The 17,461-nt window shown below is 31.8% G+C and overlaps 1 protein-coding gene across 11 annotated transcripts in view; it reads right to left on the bottom strand.

Moving 5' to 3' along the window:
- LOC106460928 (tudor domain-containing protein 1-like) overlaps positions 1-17,461 on the bottom strand; it is a 73,305-nt gene that overhangs the window by 33,316 nt on the left and 22,528 nt on the right. For all 11 annotated transcript variants that reach the window (XR_002610891.1, XR_002610890.1, XM_022387735.1 and 8 more), the window contains 5 exons: positions 15,335-15,448; positions 10,183-10,351; positions 6,789-6,921; positions 6,159-6,359; positions 1,098-2,253 (listed from right to left, as the gene is read on the bottom strand). Coding sequence is in view for 9 of the 11 variants with exons in the window: in XM_022387735.1 (XP_022243443.1) it covers positions 1,098-2,253; positions 6,159-6,359; positions 6,789-6,921; positions 10,183-10,351; positions 15,335-15,448 (1,773 nt within the window). In the remaining 2 variants the exon portion in view is untranslated. The remainder of the gene's footprint in view (positions 1-1,097; positions 2,254-6,158; positions 6,360-6,788; positions 6,922-10,182; positions 10,352-15,334; positions 15,449-17,461) is intronic.

Raw genomic sequence — 17,461 nt, 5'->3', positions numbered from 1 at the left:
GTACTTTGTACAAGAGAAATGTTAGTACAATCGACCAAAAGTGGCTGAAAATGTCAAAAAAAGTTTGCTTTGTGGTTGGCTAATAATGCTGTTTTAGTCACTAAATTTCTATCGTGGAAAAACTGCTCTTAAATTTTGTATGGAATACAACTGAGTATGAATAGCTGTGTGTGGTAACACAGTACAGTATGTACAGCTCAGTTAGTAACATTACCACACATTTTTTTTTTCTATTAGTTACAGCTTTTACTGTAAGTAATATTTATTTTCAAAACAGGTATGACATTTCAATCACTGGTGCAATCATTCTCAAGTACAAAAGTTTTAACGGTAAAAAAACGTTTAGTATTTAAATCAACAATCAATGTAAAAAAATTTTTAAATGTATAGATATTTAATCAGTAGGTCAACTCAAAACGAAACTATTACCACACATTGTATTGCACGATGATTGTATGCATGTATGTGTGTGTGTGTGTGTGTGTGTATATATATATATATATATATATTCCTTAAAATACTATGTAACATTAGCATGCTTTGGGCTTATTTTTTCTAATGTAAAAAAACTTCCCAGAAAATAAGGTGTCAAAAATTAGTTGAATAAAGTTTCCAAATTGCCACCTAAACATTAATTGTACTTTTTGCTAATAAATAAGATATAAAAATATCAAAATTGTAATAGGGTCTTTGTACATCAATATTGTCATAATTGGATCTTTTTTTGAGGGTCTATGTTTTTTTGGGGGGGGGGCAACCAATATAGCCTCACAGACAACCTCTGATATAGGTGAGGTTGTCCAAAGGATGAAATGGAAATTTCCTCAAAATCAAGCCCTGATTCACTATGTTCAAACGTACAAATAATGAAATACAATAAACAAAAAAACATCATCTTTGTGTGAAATTAACCATTTACAAAAAATTATACCAAAACACTCTCCTCTACACAAGTGGTATCTTACAGATATCTAGTTCAAATCAAAACATTTTTTTTTTTAAATCTTAAACAACATTTTTTTTTTCTCACTCATCTTACATTTTTTCAAAAAATATAATCAATCTGAAAATATAACAATTTAACTAACAGCACTTACTTCCTGAGATTTCTCGATATTATTACTGCCAATTTCTATGGAACGAAGTAGTTTATTCAAGCTTTCTCCTTCAGAATCCAGAAGTTCCACTGTTACTGGTTCAGTTTTAGAATCATTGATTTTCATAATCCACAACTGGCTAGTTAAGGCAGACTTCACATCAGCTGTCATTACACTATCAGGAACATCATCCAATTTCACTTTAATGCAAAAAACTGGGACATTACCAAACTCTTCTGGAAGATCACAAATATCACTTTCAGCTACCTCATCCGAGTTGCCATAGTCTAGAAAATGTACAATATGTGAAGAATCTTTTCTTTTAGTAACAGATGCTCTGTACCATTGTTGATCTTCTTTAAACTTAGCAGAAACTACTACATCCACAGGAATACTGGTGCTTCGTAATGATATCGAATTGCAGTGTTGGTTAAGCTTCTGCATCATCTTTTGTAAATGTGGAGCATCAGAGAACTTATGAACATAGAAAGAATTTTCAGGATCAATCCACACAACCTGAATTTCAGACTGATCCCATCCAGACACAATTTGTTCTTTCATGTTCTCTCGTTTTATCCACTTATTTTTTGGAGATATTATTGTAGGTTTGGCAACAGATGAAACTGCCATGACTTTGGATGATACTTGGGTGACTGAAGGAAAGTTTGGATTGAAATGCTCCCCAAGATTTTCACAGATTGACTGATTTTTTACTGGATGACTAGCAATCAGTGATTCTGAAGAGGTAGTCTCATTTTTTGTAATTAAAGTAGTTTGGCCTATCAAAATGTCATAGTACCAAGGTTCACCTTCTAAGAAGCAAATACAGTTCCCACTATCATTTGTAATCTCAAATGTCACTTTTGCTTTTTCAAGACTTTTAACTGAGGCAGTCAACGCCTGATTTGGAATCCAAAGCTCTTTCAGTTGTTCATCCGTAAAATCATCAGAAATATTACTAACAGTGCATCTTGCAGCAAAACTAGGGCACTTTTTTTGTTCTGGCTTTAAAGGAACTGACTTAGTAGTAGTTTCTTCATTTCCATAATCTATATATCTTACAAGCAACGTACCATTTTGTATGGATAACACATATGCTCTATACCATACATCATCAGATGGAGACTGAGTTCCAATGATCTCACCAGCTACTGGGCTGAAAAATAGAAAATAATCACTCAAAAATGTTTGTTCACTTTAATAAGTTTTTTTCATCAGAAAAACATTTCATTTTGCTTTAATATCTCCCCCCACCAAAAAAAGTTATTCTTTTTTCCAACATAAAAAATTCAAGGCTTGATTTTATAATTCTCATATTGTATAGATCCAACTCTTTGACATTCCACCATACCACTCTAAGCATGAACGCAAATGTTCTAGTTCTAAGCCTATAAACCTACAGTAATATTACACAAGTTAACATTTTCCTACACTGATAGATACTTACCGTCACTCAACTAGCACTGCCCTCTATTGGCACAAATTTTTAAACCATGTCACTAGCCTTCCACCTCCCACTTCTGCATATCCATGCGCAAATAATTATGCAGCAGCTCTCCACCAGTAGGAGCACGACACTACTCCTATCGTAACCAGCGCCCTCTTCATATCTGCACTCATTAATCACTTGGATATTGGTCAGAAGACCTACACCATATATCATCAGAAGTGAGGAAGGTGGGTGGGAAATGTGAGAGGAGGTAAGTATCTATCAGGAATACATCAGGGTTTGCAGTCAGTGCCAGTACTGGTTTATAGTATATCATATGTTGAGAATAATATCTGTTGTCACATGTCCCATCTTCGGAGTTTTGACCAAACACCTCTTCTAGTATTTCAGCTTCGATTTTAACAGAAATATAAATGTTTGATGTGGTAGTTTTGAGTTTATACTTCAGTTAATGAGCAAATCTCACCATGAAAATCGGCAATAGCATTAAATATGGAAAACTGATGACTCCTACACTCTGGAAAAGAATGTGAATGTGCCTATGTGACTAGCTGCACATTAGGTAGGTGTGTGCATGATTAACCCTTAGCATGCAGGCAGGTCATACTGCACATGTCACAGTGTTTTAGTGAGTTACATTCAAAATTTAATTAAACTATGTAATTATCATGATATACAAACAAACCTGACATCAAACCATAGATAATAAATCAAATTTTAATATCACAGAAGTTTTAAGTTCTTAACTGTTATTTAATAAACAACCTCAAATTCCCCTAGTGTGAGAATTTGGATATTTGTTCTTGACCTGTCTCCTCTTCTAGATTTTTTTGTCCATGCCCTAAAAATGTAATGTAAAATATTCTACAGGTACACCACCGATTTTCCGGCACACCTGGTTCCAGAACCTTGCCACATTATCCGTTTTGCTGGACCAACAGAGGTCACGTAATAATAATAATTCAACAATACACCTTTGATCCACTAATTACACCCCTCCCATGTCTCTAAAGCACCATGAACAGTTAGAAAATTAATTAAATAACACAAATATTAAATGTAAAATACATGTGAATGAAATGATTAATGAAATTCCACGACTGTCACTTGGACCTTGCTTAGAAGCCATAACTAGGGTTAAAATGTAAGCAAAATAAGCTATAAATCACACAAAACTGAGGGGTCACCACTAACTGCAGATGTAAACTATTAACTCTTTCGGGATGGAGGCACATGAGGCAATCTTTAAATTATATCTGTTAACATAAATAAAAAATTTAATTAAACAACTTTCTTTAAATACTTTTTCAGTAAAATTGTTATTTTCAAGTTATATTTTGAATTTTCATACACTAATATTAACATTCTGTGTTTCAAAAAATTGAAGAAAAAAATCAAAACTAAATATTTGTATCTTGTTAAACTACATATCCTTAGCAACATTCATGAAAAAATTCAAGCAATTTGATCCACTAGTTTAATATGTAGAAGAAAATTTTCAAGAAAGTGATGTAACTACTTAAAATGTAAGTAGGCCGTCCCGAAAGAGCACACGCCACAGGTAATACCATCTGTGGCCGTCCAGTGAACTAATCTGGCAATCGCAGGAATTTCAAGTGTACTCTCATAATTTTGTCCGGATTAAAGGATGTGCCGGACCATCAGTTGCCGGAAAATCAGTGGTGTACTGTGTATAATTTTGTCATCCATATTCTGAAACTATATTTTTATATTCTTCAATCTTATGGGGCTAAAGAGCAATCAATGAAAATTCAGAAACCACTTTCCACACCTCTGACATGCTCTAATTTACAATTTGCTAATAGATTTTTCTCAGGCTGACTCCAGTTAAATTTATAACCAATAGAAAATCAAGATTTAAACTGATTCATTGCCATAGTCGTCATACCACGCGAGTTTACAGATAATTGACAATTTGGTTTATCGTGAAAAAAAATTTTCCCACAAGAACAATCTGCAAAGAATAGTTGAATTTATAACTGCTCAAGTGAAATGATTACAGATGCTCAAATACTGATACCAGCAACCTGTTACTGCTGGTATTATTGCAAACCCTGAAATACATTTTTAGTGTAGAAAAATGCTAACTCTTCATACTTTTGCTTACCTTCACTCACAAAATAGCTAGAATGCTGGAGGGCTGATAAAAAAAATTCATCCCCCTTTAGGAAGTGCCCAAAGAGAGACCAGGAGGTGTGGAACCAAAACAGAAAACATCACACCTCTTCGCTCTTTTATGACTGCAACTGGGACAAATGTTTCCCATTGTCATTCAAAATTGCCACGTGTGATGTATGGGAATAAAATGAGTTGGAAAGTATTTATTGGTGTCCTACTTAATTTTGATATATATGGTTTCCCTCGATGTTTTTCACTCAGCCCTTCAGTAACCAACAAGATGCCCAAGCAAAATGTACTAAAACTGCATGTCAACCGTGCCTGCATCACTAGAGCGACAGGAAGTAACCCTAATTATTATGTAAATATGCTTGATGCGCTTGACTCAGATAGTTAGAAGATAGTGAAATTGAGTCAAGTGGTGTTCAAATGTGTGATGATGAAAAAGCAATGAGACAAGAGGATGCTTGCTCTCCATTTAGTGGTGATAGTCAAGATGATGAAACTGGACCCAGCAGAGGAAGGCATAAAGAGCATCGATAATGGGAAACATTTGTCCCAGTTGCAGTGTGAGGGGGGATGGGAGAACTGGGAAATATAAGTTCCAGCCACGGTGAATGGGTTAGCAGAATGAAAATGTTATTAATATGAATACATGTGAATCTACTGAAATAATCAAATATGAAAAAAGTAAATTTAAAATACTGAATTGGGATGATGGACATGATGGAAATGCTGTCAGCAGATGTCATGAAATTCTTTAATATACAAATTGTATTACGGTGATTTTGTTGTAAAGGTATAAATAAGTGTGATTCCTGCAAAACATTGCACTCCTGAGATGCAACAGTAAATACGTCGAAACAGATTGATTGTATGAGACTGTTTCCAGCCTCACTGGGGTTTTTCTTTTATCCTGTTTAGTAAGGTATTTAGTTGGTATTTCATTGTATTGTGTATAATAAATCAATGTTTATTAAAAAGTGAGTTTTTAACACTAAGCATTTATACAAGTACCAATGAATTTTAATGGATATAGTTTGTAATTGTCTTTAGTGCACCTATAGCAATATCATAATACCACTTTTATATTTCCCCTATAGCTGACTGTGTACAATTGCATTGCCATGATTACACAAGATTATGCTAAAGCCAAAAATAATTCACTCATGGCAGCATTGCCTTGTTGGGGATTATACATAGGTGCTAAATATATCATCTGTCATATCACAGTTCACATTGTAACAACAGATCACTGCATAAGCATATGCTTAGTTTTTATAAAGGGTGACTAACCCTCCAGAATAAATAACTCAAAAATCTTTTCCTTTTAGTAGTAATCTATAAATGTTCAGTGAATTAGTTTCAAGTTTTATAGAAGTAGTTGCAGCAATTAGACATCACTTTTAATAAAGTACTATAGAGCTCAGCTGTGTCACAAAATTTAAGAACAACAGAGAATAGTAATTTACCTGTAGTTTGGGTCGCCTGATGATACAAGGTATTCATTTGCAAGTTCCTCTTGCACTTCACAAACAGCTTGTACAACTTCTTCATCTACAATTGCCAACCACATTTCTTTCTTTTCGGTATCTACCACAGTAATAATCAATTGTACAACTTGCCCTAACTTCAATTTTTCTATGACTGTACCATAAGGAACACTAGGTAATCTGTAATTTGAAAGAAAAACACTAGTTAATAGTCACATGGCATAATTATAATCAGAACACATAAAAGTTTAATTAATAACAATTTTTACAATTCTATGTTTAAATACATTTATACCCTTTTTTATTTAGATAAAGTGCTACTGTAACACTAAACAGAAATATCACTGTCATGATATACATGATATACATCTCAAACATTATTAACTGATTAATAAACAAAGATTTGTTCTATTCAGAAAAATGTTAAAAAACCAAATTAAAGGTATGTTATTGAAAGCACAAAATATACTACTTTAAATACAGGTTTCCTATTCAAGGATAAGTTCTTTGTGTGATATCATGTACTCTTGTAAGATGCATAATTATAAACACACAATAAATGTCTAGAATCTTCAAGACAAAATTCAACTTTTTTTTGTAACAACATACATTTCAGTAGCTTCTTGGGTTTCTTCAGGAATATTTGCTTCAACTGCTGGTGCATCAGGCTTTGGAGGTCCTGTCACACTTGGTTTTCTCATGGCAAGTTTTCCCATCAATAACAGGTCTGACACTTTGTTCCCTTAAAGAAATATATACAAACAAATTTGTATCTTTCACTTTCAAAACATCTGACAGAAGTAAAATATTCATGCTGATAATCATATTTTGAGTACAGCTTTCTTCCCCAGTATGGCTCTTAATTTATTCATTATGCACATTGCAAAGATTATTTGGACCAGTACAAGTCACTACCTAGGAGGTCGTTGGTTTAATATCAACATTTGTCAGCTAACCAAAAGTAAACAGTACCTAAAGTAAAGATGCACTTAAACACAAGAAAAACAATGGTCTTTTATTCTTCAGCAAAACCTGTGGGAAAGGTTACTTTACAGAAGTTAGCATGCTTTATAACATAGTTTAAAACAAATCCCCCTTGTGGCATGTGGATCAGAGGTTGATTTTCAAAATAACACCCATTTTTGGTCTATGATATCTCAACAAACAGTCTAAGTTCAAACTACTAATGCAGCTGAAACAAAATTGCAACTCTGGATTGCCCAAGATTCTTTGGCATGAAGTCTGCACTTATATCTACTCAAAAGGTGTACAAGACATAACTGTACATTGTGTAACATGGGTGTTCCTTGAGCAAATAAGTCCTATTTTCCTGTTACATTCCATGTATAACATGTTTCCCAAGAATGCATTTTAAAAGTAACCCTTCTTAACTGATTTGGTGTGAATCTACAAATATATTAAGGATATTTCTTAAATTAAGATCATTAATTATTAATAATCCATTATAAGGATTTAACAACAAATGCTATTTTCTAAAAACAATTCTCAAAAATACAAATACAGCTTTATTTCTGTAGAGGCTTATTTATCTATAATATATAACTTATAAACAAGTAATTATAAACAAGAAAAAATATCATACATATTCTTTTACACGATTATTCTAAGTAATTGCTAAATTTCACTGATAAGTTTTTAAGTGTTGAACAATGTGTATTTATGTCATTTATCTAACTCTGAGTTTTATAGGCTGAAAGTAATATTTAACTGTACATAAAAAATACAACTTGTGTATAAAACTGTATTCATTACTTGCATGTTATTAAAATTTCAGTGAATAACATGTTCAGTGATAAAAACAAACAAACAGTATTTCATCTTTAGATACTAGAATACCTTTGATATATATATATACAGGGTGAGGTAAAAGTCACTATACAGTTATATATATAAAGTATGCAACTGTATACTGACTTTTGCCTCACCCTGTATATCAAAGTCACTGTGATAACATAAATCAAATAGTTTGAAAATTAATCTGAGAACATTACTAATCATTGTGAAAAAAAATTTCCATATGAAAGTGTAATTCACATATTATTCAATTACAAAAGTTTCTGTACAACTCTGACATCTGCTTCAACATAATAAACCTGCTACCCGAGTTTGATACTTCTACTATACAGCTGAATGTTGAAACCTGAAGCATTTACAGGCTATAAGGTCAGAACATCTAAAAATTAAGATGTCTGAACAAGAACATTTTTCTCCACATTCGTTAAAAAGTATGCAACACCATACATACACAATCAAGAGTTTATTGTTGTGTTTTTTAAGATTTCTCATTCTTTCATATGAGGTTGGGAATATGTAATACAAATGATTCAGACAAAGAAATTATTTTGTTTGTATTTTCTTTTTAATCAGCTTTTCCAAAATAAACCTGATTTTGGGGTAGTCTAGAAGAAAAAAAAAGAGAAATTGAAACCTCAATCAATGAGGGCAATTAAGCATTGTGTTTAATAAGTTTAACTTTATATACATGCTTATTAGAAGTTTCTCCAATCTACTTAAGATAGATACTGCTAATTAGTTCACCAGTTAACTCTTTCACTACTGACTCAGTGGATTACACTGACTACATGGTATTGTGTATTTTCACAAACATTTTCAAGATTTTAGTGAATGCTAGAAGACTTTTGTCGACCAAAAATCAGAATTTTTAATCAAGTATTTTTACTGAAACTTTGTCCATAAATATATGGAGTCAGAGTGTTGACTGCTCTGACTGCAAAGTGATATTTATATTAAGATTAAAGATACTTTTTTCATCTAAAATTTTCCAGTTTCATTTGCATAACCTCTAAAACCTCCTAAATAAATATAAAAGGTTTCTTCTTCAGGCAGGGAAGTAGTACATTCCCACATTACCGAGGAATTTAACTTAGTTATGACCAATGAAAGTGAACATATTGCATGGATTAAATAAAAAATTATTCATGAGGAAATACATTAGAAATTTTACTTAATTTTATTGCTTGAATTATTCTTGAATAGTGACTGACTAATACTCCCAACACATAAGTTGTAAATCCTTCAGCAAATGTGCAGCTCACGTTACTATATCATACAGTGTAACACACGAGTTGCTTGCATGCATACCTTGTCAAGAACTTTTATTTATTTTTTTCTGTTTTACTAATTTAACCTTCTCTAACCTAATAATTTTCTAATTTTCACATTTAATTACTATAATAAATACATAATGCACATAAAACACAAGAAATACAGTATTTACCTGGGTCTTTTATTTTTGCTGTCGATGAAATTTAAGTCTACTTTTTTTATACTAATGGTACTACTACAATAAATAATTTTCATTCAATTAAATAATGAACATAAGAACACAGAATAACAACATGTAAAAAAAATGTCCTATAACTATCAAACATTTTCTGGCTTTCTAACTATGCAATAAGAGCCTTTAAAAATTCAGCTAAGCTTGTTAATGTAATTCCTGTGAGAAAAAGTTCCAAATTGAACAAAATAGACAATGCTCTATACAGAAAACAACATAATACATCACTTGATAGATTCAAACTTTGGCTTTCTATTGGTTATAAATAATATCGTATAAAGCATCACAGAGAACTGCTGGCAATTTGTGAAAGAGATGATCTGATGAGTAGGCATGGCAAGTGGGTCTGATTGAAAGCTATAAAAATTATGCTTTGCATAAGTAATATCTATATTATATTAAGTAATTTACATTAAATTCAGTACTTCTTGAATGGGTGGTAAATAAATTAAAGTTGAGGGAAGATTTTGAAAACTAAAATGTCACAGTTCTCATAATAGTGAAGATTGTGGATTTTTTAAATATTTCTTTATAAATTTAACAACTTAAAATTTATATGAGAATAAAATTTGATTTATTACCTCCACCACCAAAAGAAAATAGCACACTACTTATACAGATCAAAATAAAAAGGCTGTAAACAAATTCTCTGGGCTAATGATTGGGAATATGCATGTTACCTACCATGCTGATCAATCAATTCAATTTCAGATATACCACTTGGGGTGATTTGAATCAACTCTATGTGGAAAGAGTTTCCATTCACTAGTGTTGCAAAAGTTGTTACAACATCATCACTCCATGTATCAGCATCACCAACTGGTACAATATTTGGCAAACAACACTTGATAGCCTGAAATGTAATTTAAGTACAATATATTTTTCTAAACAAATCATTTTTTAAGAGTCCAAATGTACATAGAACTAAAAATTAAACAAAGCCAACATATTTCATATGAAAATTTCAAAGAAAAGTGAATATAAGCTGTGTAACAATTAATACCAGTCAAGAATATACAGGAATAATAAATATAATTTACTTATCAAGTTTAGAGCAAAACTGATATAAATGCTGTACTAACAAACTTCCAATTTAATAACGAAGATACAGAATAAACAAGACTTTCTAATTTCATAATTTTTTGAAAATGCCATAAAAAACTAACAGTGTTCATAAAAGACACAGAACATACACTGTATTTTAATGCATCATCAGTTTCATTAAATCAAATAATAGTCAAGATTTGAACCAGAAGTTTAACAGGACAAGGTTTAATAGTTCGGCAGAATTCAGCTAATCTTTTTCCTCTTTTTAATTAGGCTAAAAAATACACAATCTGACTTTAAACTTTGGCTTGAAAAATAGGTTCCACTAGAGGAAAGACCTGATAAGGTGCAGTGCATGTGCTATTAATATCCTCTTCATACAGTGGAAATTTTGTACAAACTTTCTAAATTCTATACAGTACCTGCTTTAAGAGAAAATTCATAATTTGATTTAGCATTTCTATAATTTTCTTCGCTATGACATTTCCAAAACTTTGATGTAAAACAATATATTGAAAGAAAAAATCAAAATACTTACATTTATTTCAGAATTAAAATATTATTTATTAGGAAATTCCATTTCATATACTTCGTCAATTTTAACTTTTTGGATGTTTAATAATATATTACTTTTGGTTCTTTATTTTGCCAACTGAAGCAGTCAGCTCTTCCAACTATAAATCATAAAAAAAAAGAAAAATTGAAAAAAGTTTTCAGTGAACTACAACCTCATCTTTTAAAATGATGTCATTGTTACCATTACCGGACTAGGTAACATGATTTTTGTCAACAGTATTCTCGTTTGAGATCAATTTATATACAATAAATATAGTCTGTTTTCAACAAAGAATAAGTTAAGTTCTTTTATTTTTGTTGTTTCAGTCTGATAAATTTAACAATAATATTCAATAAAAGAAAAAGGATTTTATACACTCAAAGTTTACCATTGTTTAATATAATCACTAAACCTAACTTACCTGTTGACTTGTCATAAATAAAATGCCTGCAGCTTTCAAACAGGCATTATTTACCAGAAGAAAAAAAAAAAATAGGTACAAAATCAACATCAAAAGAAACTACAAAACAACCTCCAGGTCTTTGGCTTATTCCTATAAATATTGTAAACTTAGCATTAGAATCATCTGTTTACCCCTACTAGATTTCCAAGTAACTAATATGCAGACAAACTACAAATTACTGCTAAATCTACTTTACACTGAAATTGATAGTCTAGTCTCTTTTATCCAGTCATTTTTAGCCACTGATTCTAGCTACTTTCAAAGCTGAGACATCATAAAAGATTGGCAAAGAAAGACTATAGTAACAAAACCACTAATAGAAACACATGTGAAAAAAAGATACGAATTATTACATTTAAGGAATGATAACTTCTTAGCAAATATAATCCTAAACATTAAGGTGATTAGAAAATATTGACGGACATTCTTTACTGATGAGACTCCTTCAAGCTGCACAGAAATGAAAGTTGGAATGTTTAATATTTTTTTCTGAATTACACAAATAAATATTATCCATATATATGTAAAGAAAAAATTTGAGTTTGTTTGTACCCCAGCTCCTCCAAGCCTATTGGGCCAATCTCAACCAAAATTTGTATGTAAACAATATGAACTACAGGGAATGTCCTAAGGGGGTCAAAATTGAACTTAACCCTATTTCTATTTTGTAAAGCCTGTTGGTTAATTACTCCCAGCCAACTGAGTCAACCTCAAACAATCTTGGCAGAGTGATGCTTTATACAACTTTAAATATTCAAGGTCAAAATAAGAAAGTTGTTGGATTGTTTCCCAAACAACCATGCTTTTCTCATGGTCAAGGAGATGTAGGGTGTTCAAGGGTGGGATCACCTCAAAATCTTTATTTGTTAGTAGATGGAAAGCAAACTGCAAATGTTGTTTATGAAGAAGCTTTGTTATATATTTAAGATTTTCAGATGAAGTTTATGTTAAATTTATTACTTTGAAATAGATAATTGCTGTAAAACATACATTGTTGCATTTATACATAGTGTGATATCCAAGTCATTAGTAGAGAAAAGAAAATTAGGATAAGTACAAAAGTGAACATGCTAACAAAGGTTCAAGACACAACCAGGAAGATCACGTAGTCTATATATTTAAGCAGTTTGGAACAAAACATGTATTTTGGAATGTCGATAAAGTGAAACCAACAATAACACATAATACTATTTGACTTCTTAAATACCATTGATAAATTGATGAATATACTGATTTTACAGTAAAATAGTCACAATGTTATACCACTCATTAAAAAACAAAAATAATCACATGTTCCAAAGAACCAAGGTAAGACAAAGAGGGATATATATATATATATATACTAAAAAATTGAAGATTATTCTATTACTCAGTGACAGTCTTGCTCTAGCTCAAAACACTAGGTAAAAAAGTACAGTTGACTTCTTCATAATTTCAGCCTATCAGTAATAAATGCCTTTCATAATATATCTTGAGTGTAAAGCTCATTTGGCTACTTAAAACAAAAAATTTACTCAATCATACTGAATTTAAAAAACCTTGAATTTCTTTTAGCATATAGAATTTTTATAAATGCTGTACATCACTGTTAAGTCAGGGCTCATTTTTAACGATTGCCCAAAATGACTAAAAACTGCCACAGATGACCAACTTAAACCCCCCATATTGTGCGATGAAGGACTAGCACACTGGAACAGACACTTACTCAAAACAGCATCGCAGTCTACACTTGTAATGTTGACTCTGATCCTAGACCTTTTTTTTTTTGTTAAAAAAAAATTGTACTACGTACAAGAGAAATGCTGGTACAATCCATCAAAAGGGGCTGATAACATTAGGAAAAGTTAGCTTTCTGGTTGGCTAATAATGCTATTTTAGTCATTAAATTTTCTATTGTGGAAAAGCTGCACATAAATGTTTTATGGAGTACAACTAAGCATGAATGGCTGTTTGTGGTAACATAGTACAATGTATACAACTCAGTTAATTACATTAACACACACTTTTTTTTTAACAAGTTACAGCTTTTACAATAAGATTTATTTTTAAAACAGGCATGACATTTCAATCAGTGATACAATCATTCTCAAGTACACAAGTTTTAATTAGGTAAGAATGTTTAGTATTTAAATCAACATTCAACATTGTTAAAATTAATTTATTATATATATATATACACACACACACACACACACACACACATTTCATCAGTAAGTAAACTCAAAACAAAACTATTACCACATATTCTATTGCAAGGTGTTTGTATACGTATATATGGGCAAGCGGGAATTTGCAACAAAAGCTAATTCTGATAACACAAATATTTAGTGATATTAGTTTCTAGTATAAACGCTTATGACAACAAAACTAACATGGCTGTCTCAACTTCTTACCAACAAACCTTAGGTAGGAATTAAAACAATCAAATTTACAGAATCAAACTAAGAATTTTCATTGTTAATCATCACAGTGGAAACACTGACCCCCTTTTGATTATGCACGTATAGGTCTAAGGCTAACGTTAGACAGACACGACCAATCGAGTCTAAGAAATACAGAATATCTAGCTATTATGAGAAAAGCTGTAAGATCCACAAATTATACAGAACTCAATAATAATAACTGCAACCAAAATTTTATGAAAGTTTGATCAATACGAAACAGAATAATAAATAAAATAAGGCTAGCTTTGTCACTCTCCAGGTGAATACAAACTATCAGTACAAACAACAATACATAACAGAGGTGTGTGTGTGTGTGTGTGTGTGTACACATGCAGCACTCAGGCATTGTGTAGTATGTGTGAGGAGTTCTGATGCATGTCCAGTCTTACTACAGGCCATACTCTACTGTACTTGGCATGTAGGCCAAGTTGGTTAGAATGAAAACATTTAACATGACTGGCTTAGATCACTGTTCTGTTTAGAAGTTTTACAGGTTATTGACTGTTTGTTTCCTTAAGATACTATGTAACATTAACATATTTTGGGTAATGGTAATGAAACTTCCCAGGAAATAAAGCATCAAAAATTAGTTGAATAAAGTTGCAAAATTGCCAACTAAATATTAATTGTACTTTTTAGAAATAAACAAGATATAAAAATATCAAAGTTCTTGTAATTGGGTCTTTTTGAGGGTCTTTGTACATCAATATTATCTTAATTAAATCTTTTTTGAGGGTCTACGTTTTGTTTTTGTTTTTTTCAGACAACCAATACAGCCTTCGGAGAACCTCATATACAAATTAGGTTATCCTTAGGACAACCTGAAAATTTCCTTAAAATCAATCCCTGTTTAAGTCAATAAAAGAGCATCTGGAATAATAAAATACATAATTATGAGTACCTATTTTTCAACACTGCATTTAGCTTAACATTAGCAATGAACTTCTTAAAATGTTAGTTTCAAAAAATATTTAAGTGAAAATTATGTAAATAAGTGGTATTTACATCCTTTATTCAGTCACAGTTTTTTTAAACACATTCACTGGCATATGTATGATGTTTTTAGTTGTCTTCTAATCACAAAATAAAACTATTTGTACAGGATCTTAAGAATATATACCATTTATATTACTAATTTATCCTTCTGAATTATTTATCATGTAGCTTTTTAAGATACTAAAATTAACATGAAGCTCAATTTATCATTCAATTTACCACTTGTCAGTGAATTATACTGATGGTAACAAGTTTTATATCCTGCCAGTGAAGATGTGTTTAGAATACCTAATATAATGTTAGTTCTCAAGATTAGTGAGGCACACTTACTTGGGCAGGTACCTTGGCTAATTCTGCAGGAAGAGGCTTTAAGTCGTTTTTGCAACAATAATCTGTATTACCATAATCCAGGAAATACACAGAATAAATACCTTTTTTCAAAACCTGTAAACAAAAAAGTTAAAAACAGTTTATTTAAGCAATAAGATAAATAAAACAATTCAATACTAAATTTTGAGAGAAATAAAATACTACAACAATAATGGAAACAGGGTATTACTTCAGCAATAAACAACACAAGGAAGCTGGAATATTTCAACAACAAAAGTCAAGATAATTTTTTTTGAACTAAAGATGGAAAGGAGTTGTTAAAAAATGGAGAAAGAAAATTTAATACAAAAAAAAATAACATTTAAGTGATTACCAAGAGAGAAGCATGCATCAATAGCAAAACATTTATAGACTCATCAACAATGAACAACATGTAGACTTTTTCCTAACTTGTTAACTCTTCCACTGCTAACTTCAAGAATCTACATATTTCTGTGCATAGTCCCAGTGGCTAACTATGAGAATCTTCAGTTTTTCACCCACACTAAAGTACTGTACATGTTGTGCCACCTGTCAGTGGAAATGGGCATTTTGAAAAATCTGTTATTCAGACTTCATTTTATTTTCTTCATCATGGTAGTTTTGTACTTTGTATGGATAATACAGAATTGAAAAGATGACTTTTTAGCTTGATTCCAGGACTACTAAGATGACAGCACCCATGAAATGAGCTTCGCATCATTCTGCGGAAGACATTTTGCAGGAAATAATCAATGATGAGGACTCTAAATCCAATCGATTTAGTGATAATTCAGATGCAGAAGATGTAAAGAATTCCCAGGAATGTAGTATAGATGATGACAATAAAAGTGACTTGAATAATAGCAATGACTCGAGTGATGTGGACATGGATGGTATAAATGCACATGCCAATCCATGTAGGCCTAATATTAGCAGTAATAATGGTGCTACAGCTGGTCCTGCACAAGCACCTATGTGTGGGCAACATCATCCCTATGGTAATCAGGGCAGAAAAAATGAAAATCAGATGGGGGGGGGTGGACTAATGTAGACAGACCTCCACATATGCATCAGTTCACTGGTACTCCAGGTGAAAACATACAGCCAGATAATACAGAGAGCTGCCTTTAATGGTTCAAACTGTTTATTACTGATGAACTAATAGACAATGTTATAAGAGAGATAAATCTTTATGCTGTACAGTTTTTCCAGGAACACCAAGATTTAAAAAGATATTCCCGTGCTAGACAATGGAAGGATTTGATTTCTGACAAACTTTGGCTCTCTTTGGCACTTCTCTTCAATACAGGGACTGTAAAAAAAGAAAAAGCCAGAGATTCAGATGTACTGGTGTAATGATAAAAAAAAAGCTACCCCATTTTACCCTCAGACTATGGCAAGGGATAAATTTCTACTGATACTGCAGTTTCTCCACTTCAATGACAACAATGCACTTCCAATTCGTCCAATTTACAATTATATTGTAAACAAGTTCAAAACTTATATACCCCACAGGAAAAACTGTCCCTAGATGAAGAAATGCTCAAATGGTGAGGTCAAGTAACATTCTGTGTTTACAATCTGCAGTGTTTACAGTGAAAATTATCTCCACACTTCATGATTCCAGGATGGAGGACTCTGGCAAGAAATACATGGGCAATCAGCCCAACCAAAAACCAGCTTGTGTGCTTGAATACAACATACACATATCTGACATTGACATACTTGATCAAATGACAAAATATTAACCTTGTACATCAAAAACAATCAAGTGGACCAAAGCTACAGTATGTCCTTGGACACCGAAGACTGATCTTGCCACACGTCTAATTGGTGAATTCAAATAACATTACTTGGTGGCCATACTACCAATAAATAAAAAGAAATACCTTACTAATCCATGCAGAGTATGCAAAATAAATGGTAAACACTCAGAAATGAAATTTTATAATAAGAGATGTGAAGTCCTGCTCCACCCAAGGGGGAATGGTACAAAAGATACCATGTTTATACTCATTTCTGAACAGAAAAGGCATTCCTACATATGTACATAAATATTCATTACTGTGAAACACTGAAGGTATTATTATATGAAGTGATAAGGTG

The sequence above is a fragment of the Limulus polyphemus genome, unplaced genomic scaffold (assembly GCF_000517525.1).
Source record: "Limulus polyphemus unplaced genomic scaffold, Limulus_polyphemus-2.1.2 Scaffold865, whole genome shotgun sequence".
Taxonomy (NCBI): domain Eukaryota; kingdom Metazoa; phylum Arthropoda; class Merostomata; order Xiphosura; family Limulidae; genus Limulus; species Limulus polyphemus.
This window is presented reverse-complemented; position numbering and strand designations above follow the sequence as displayed.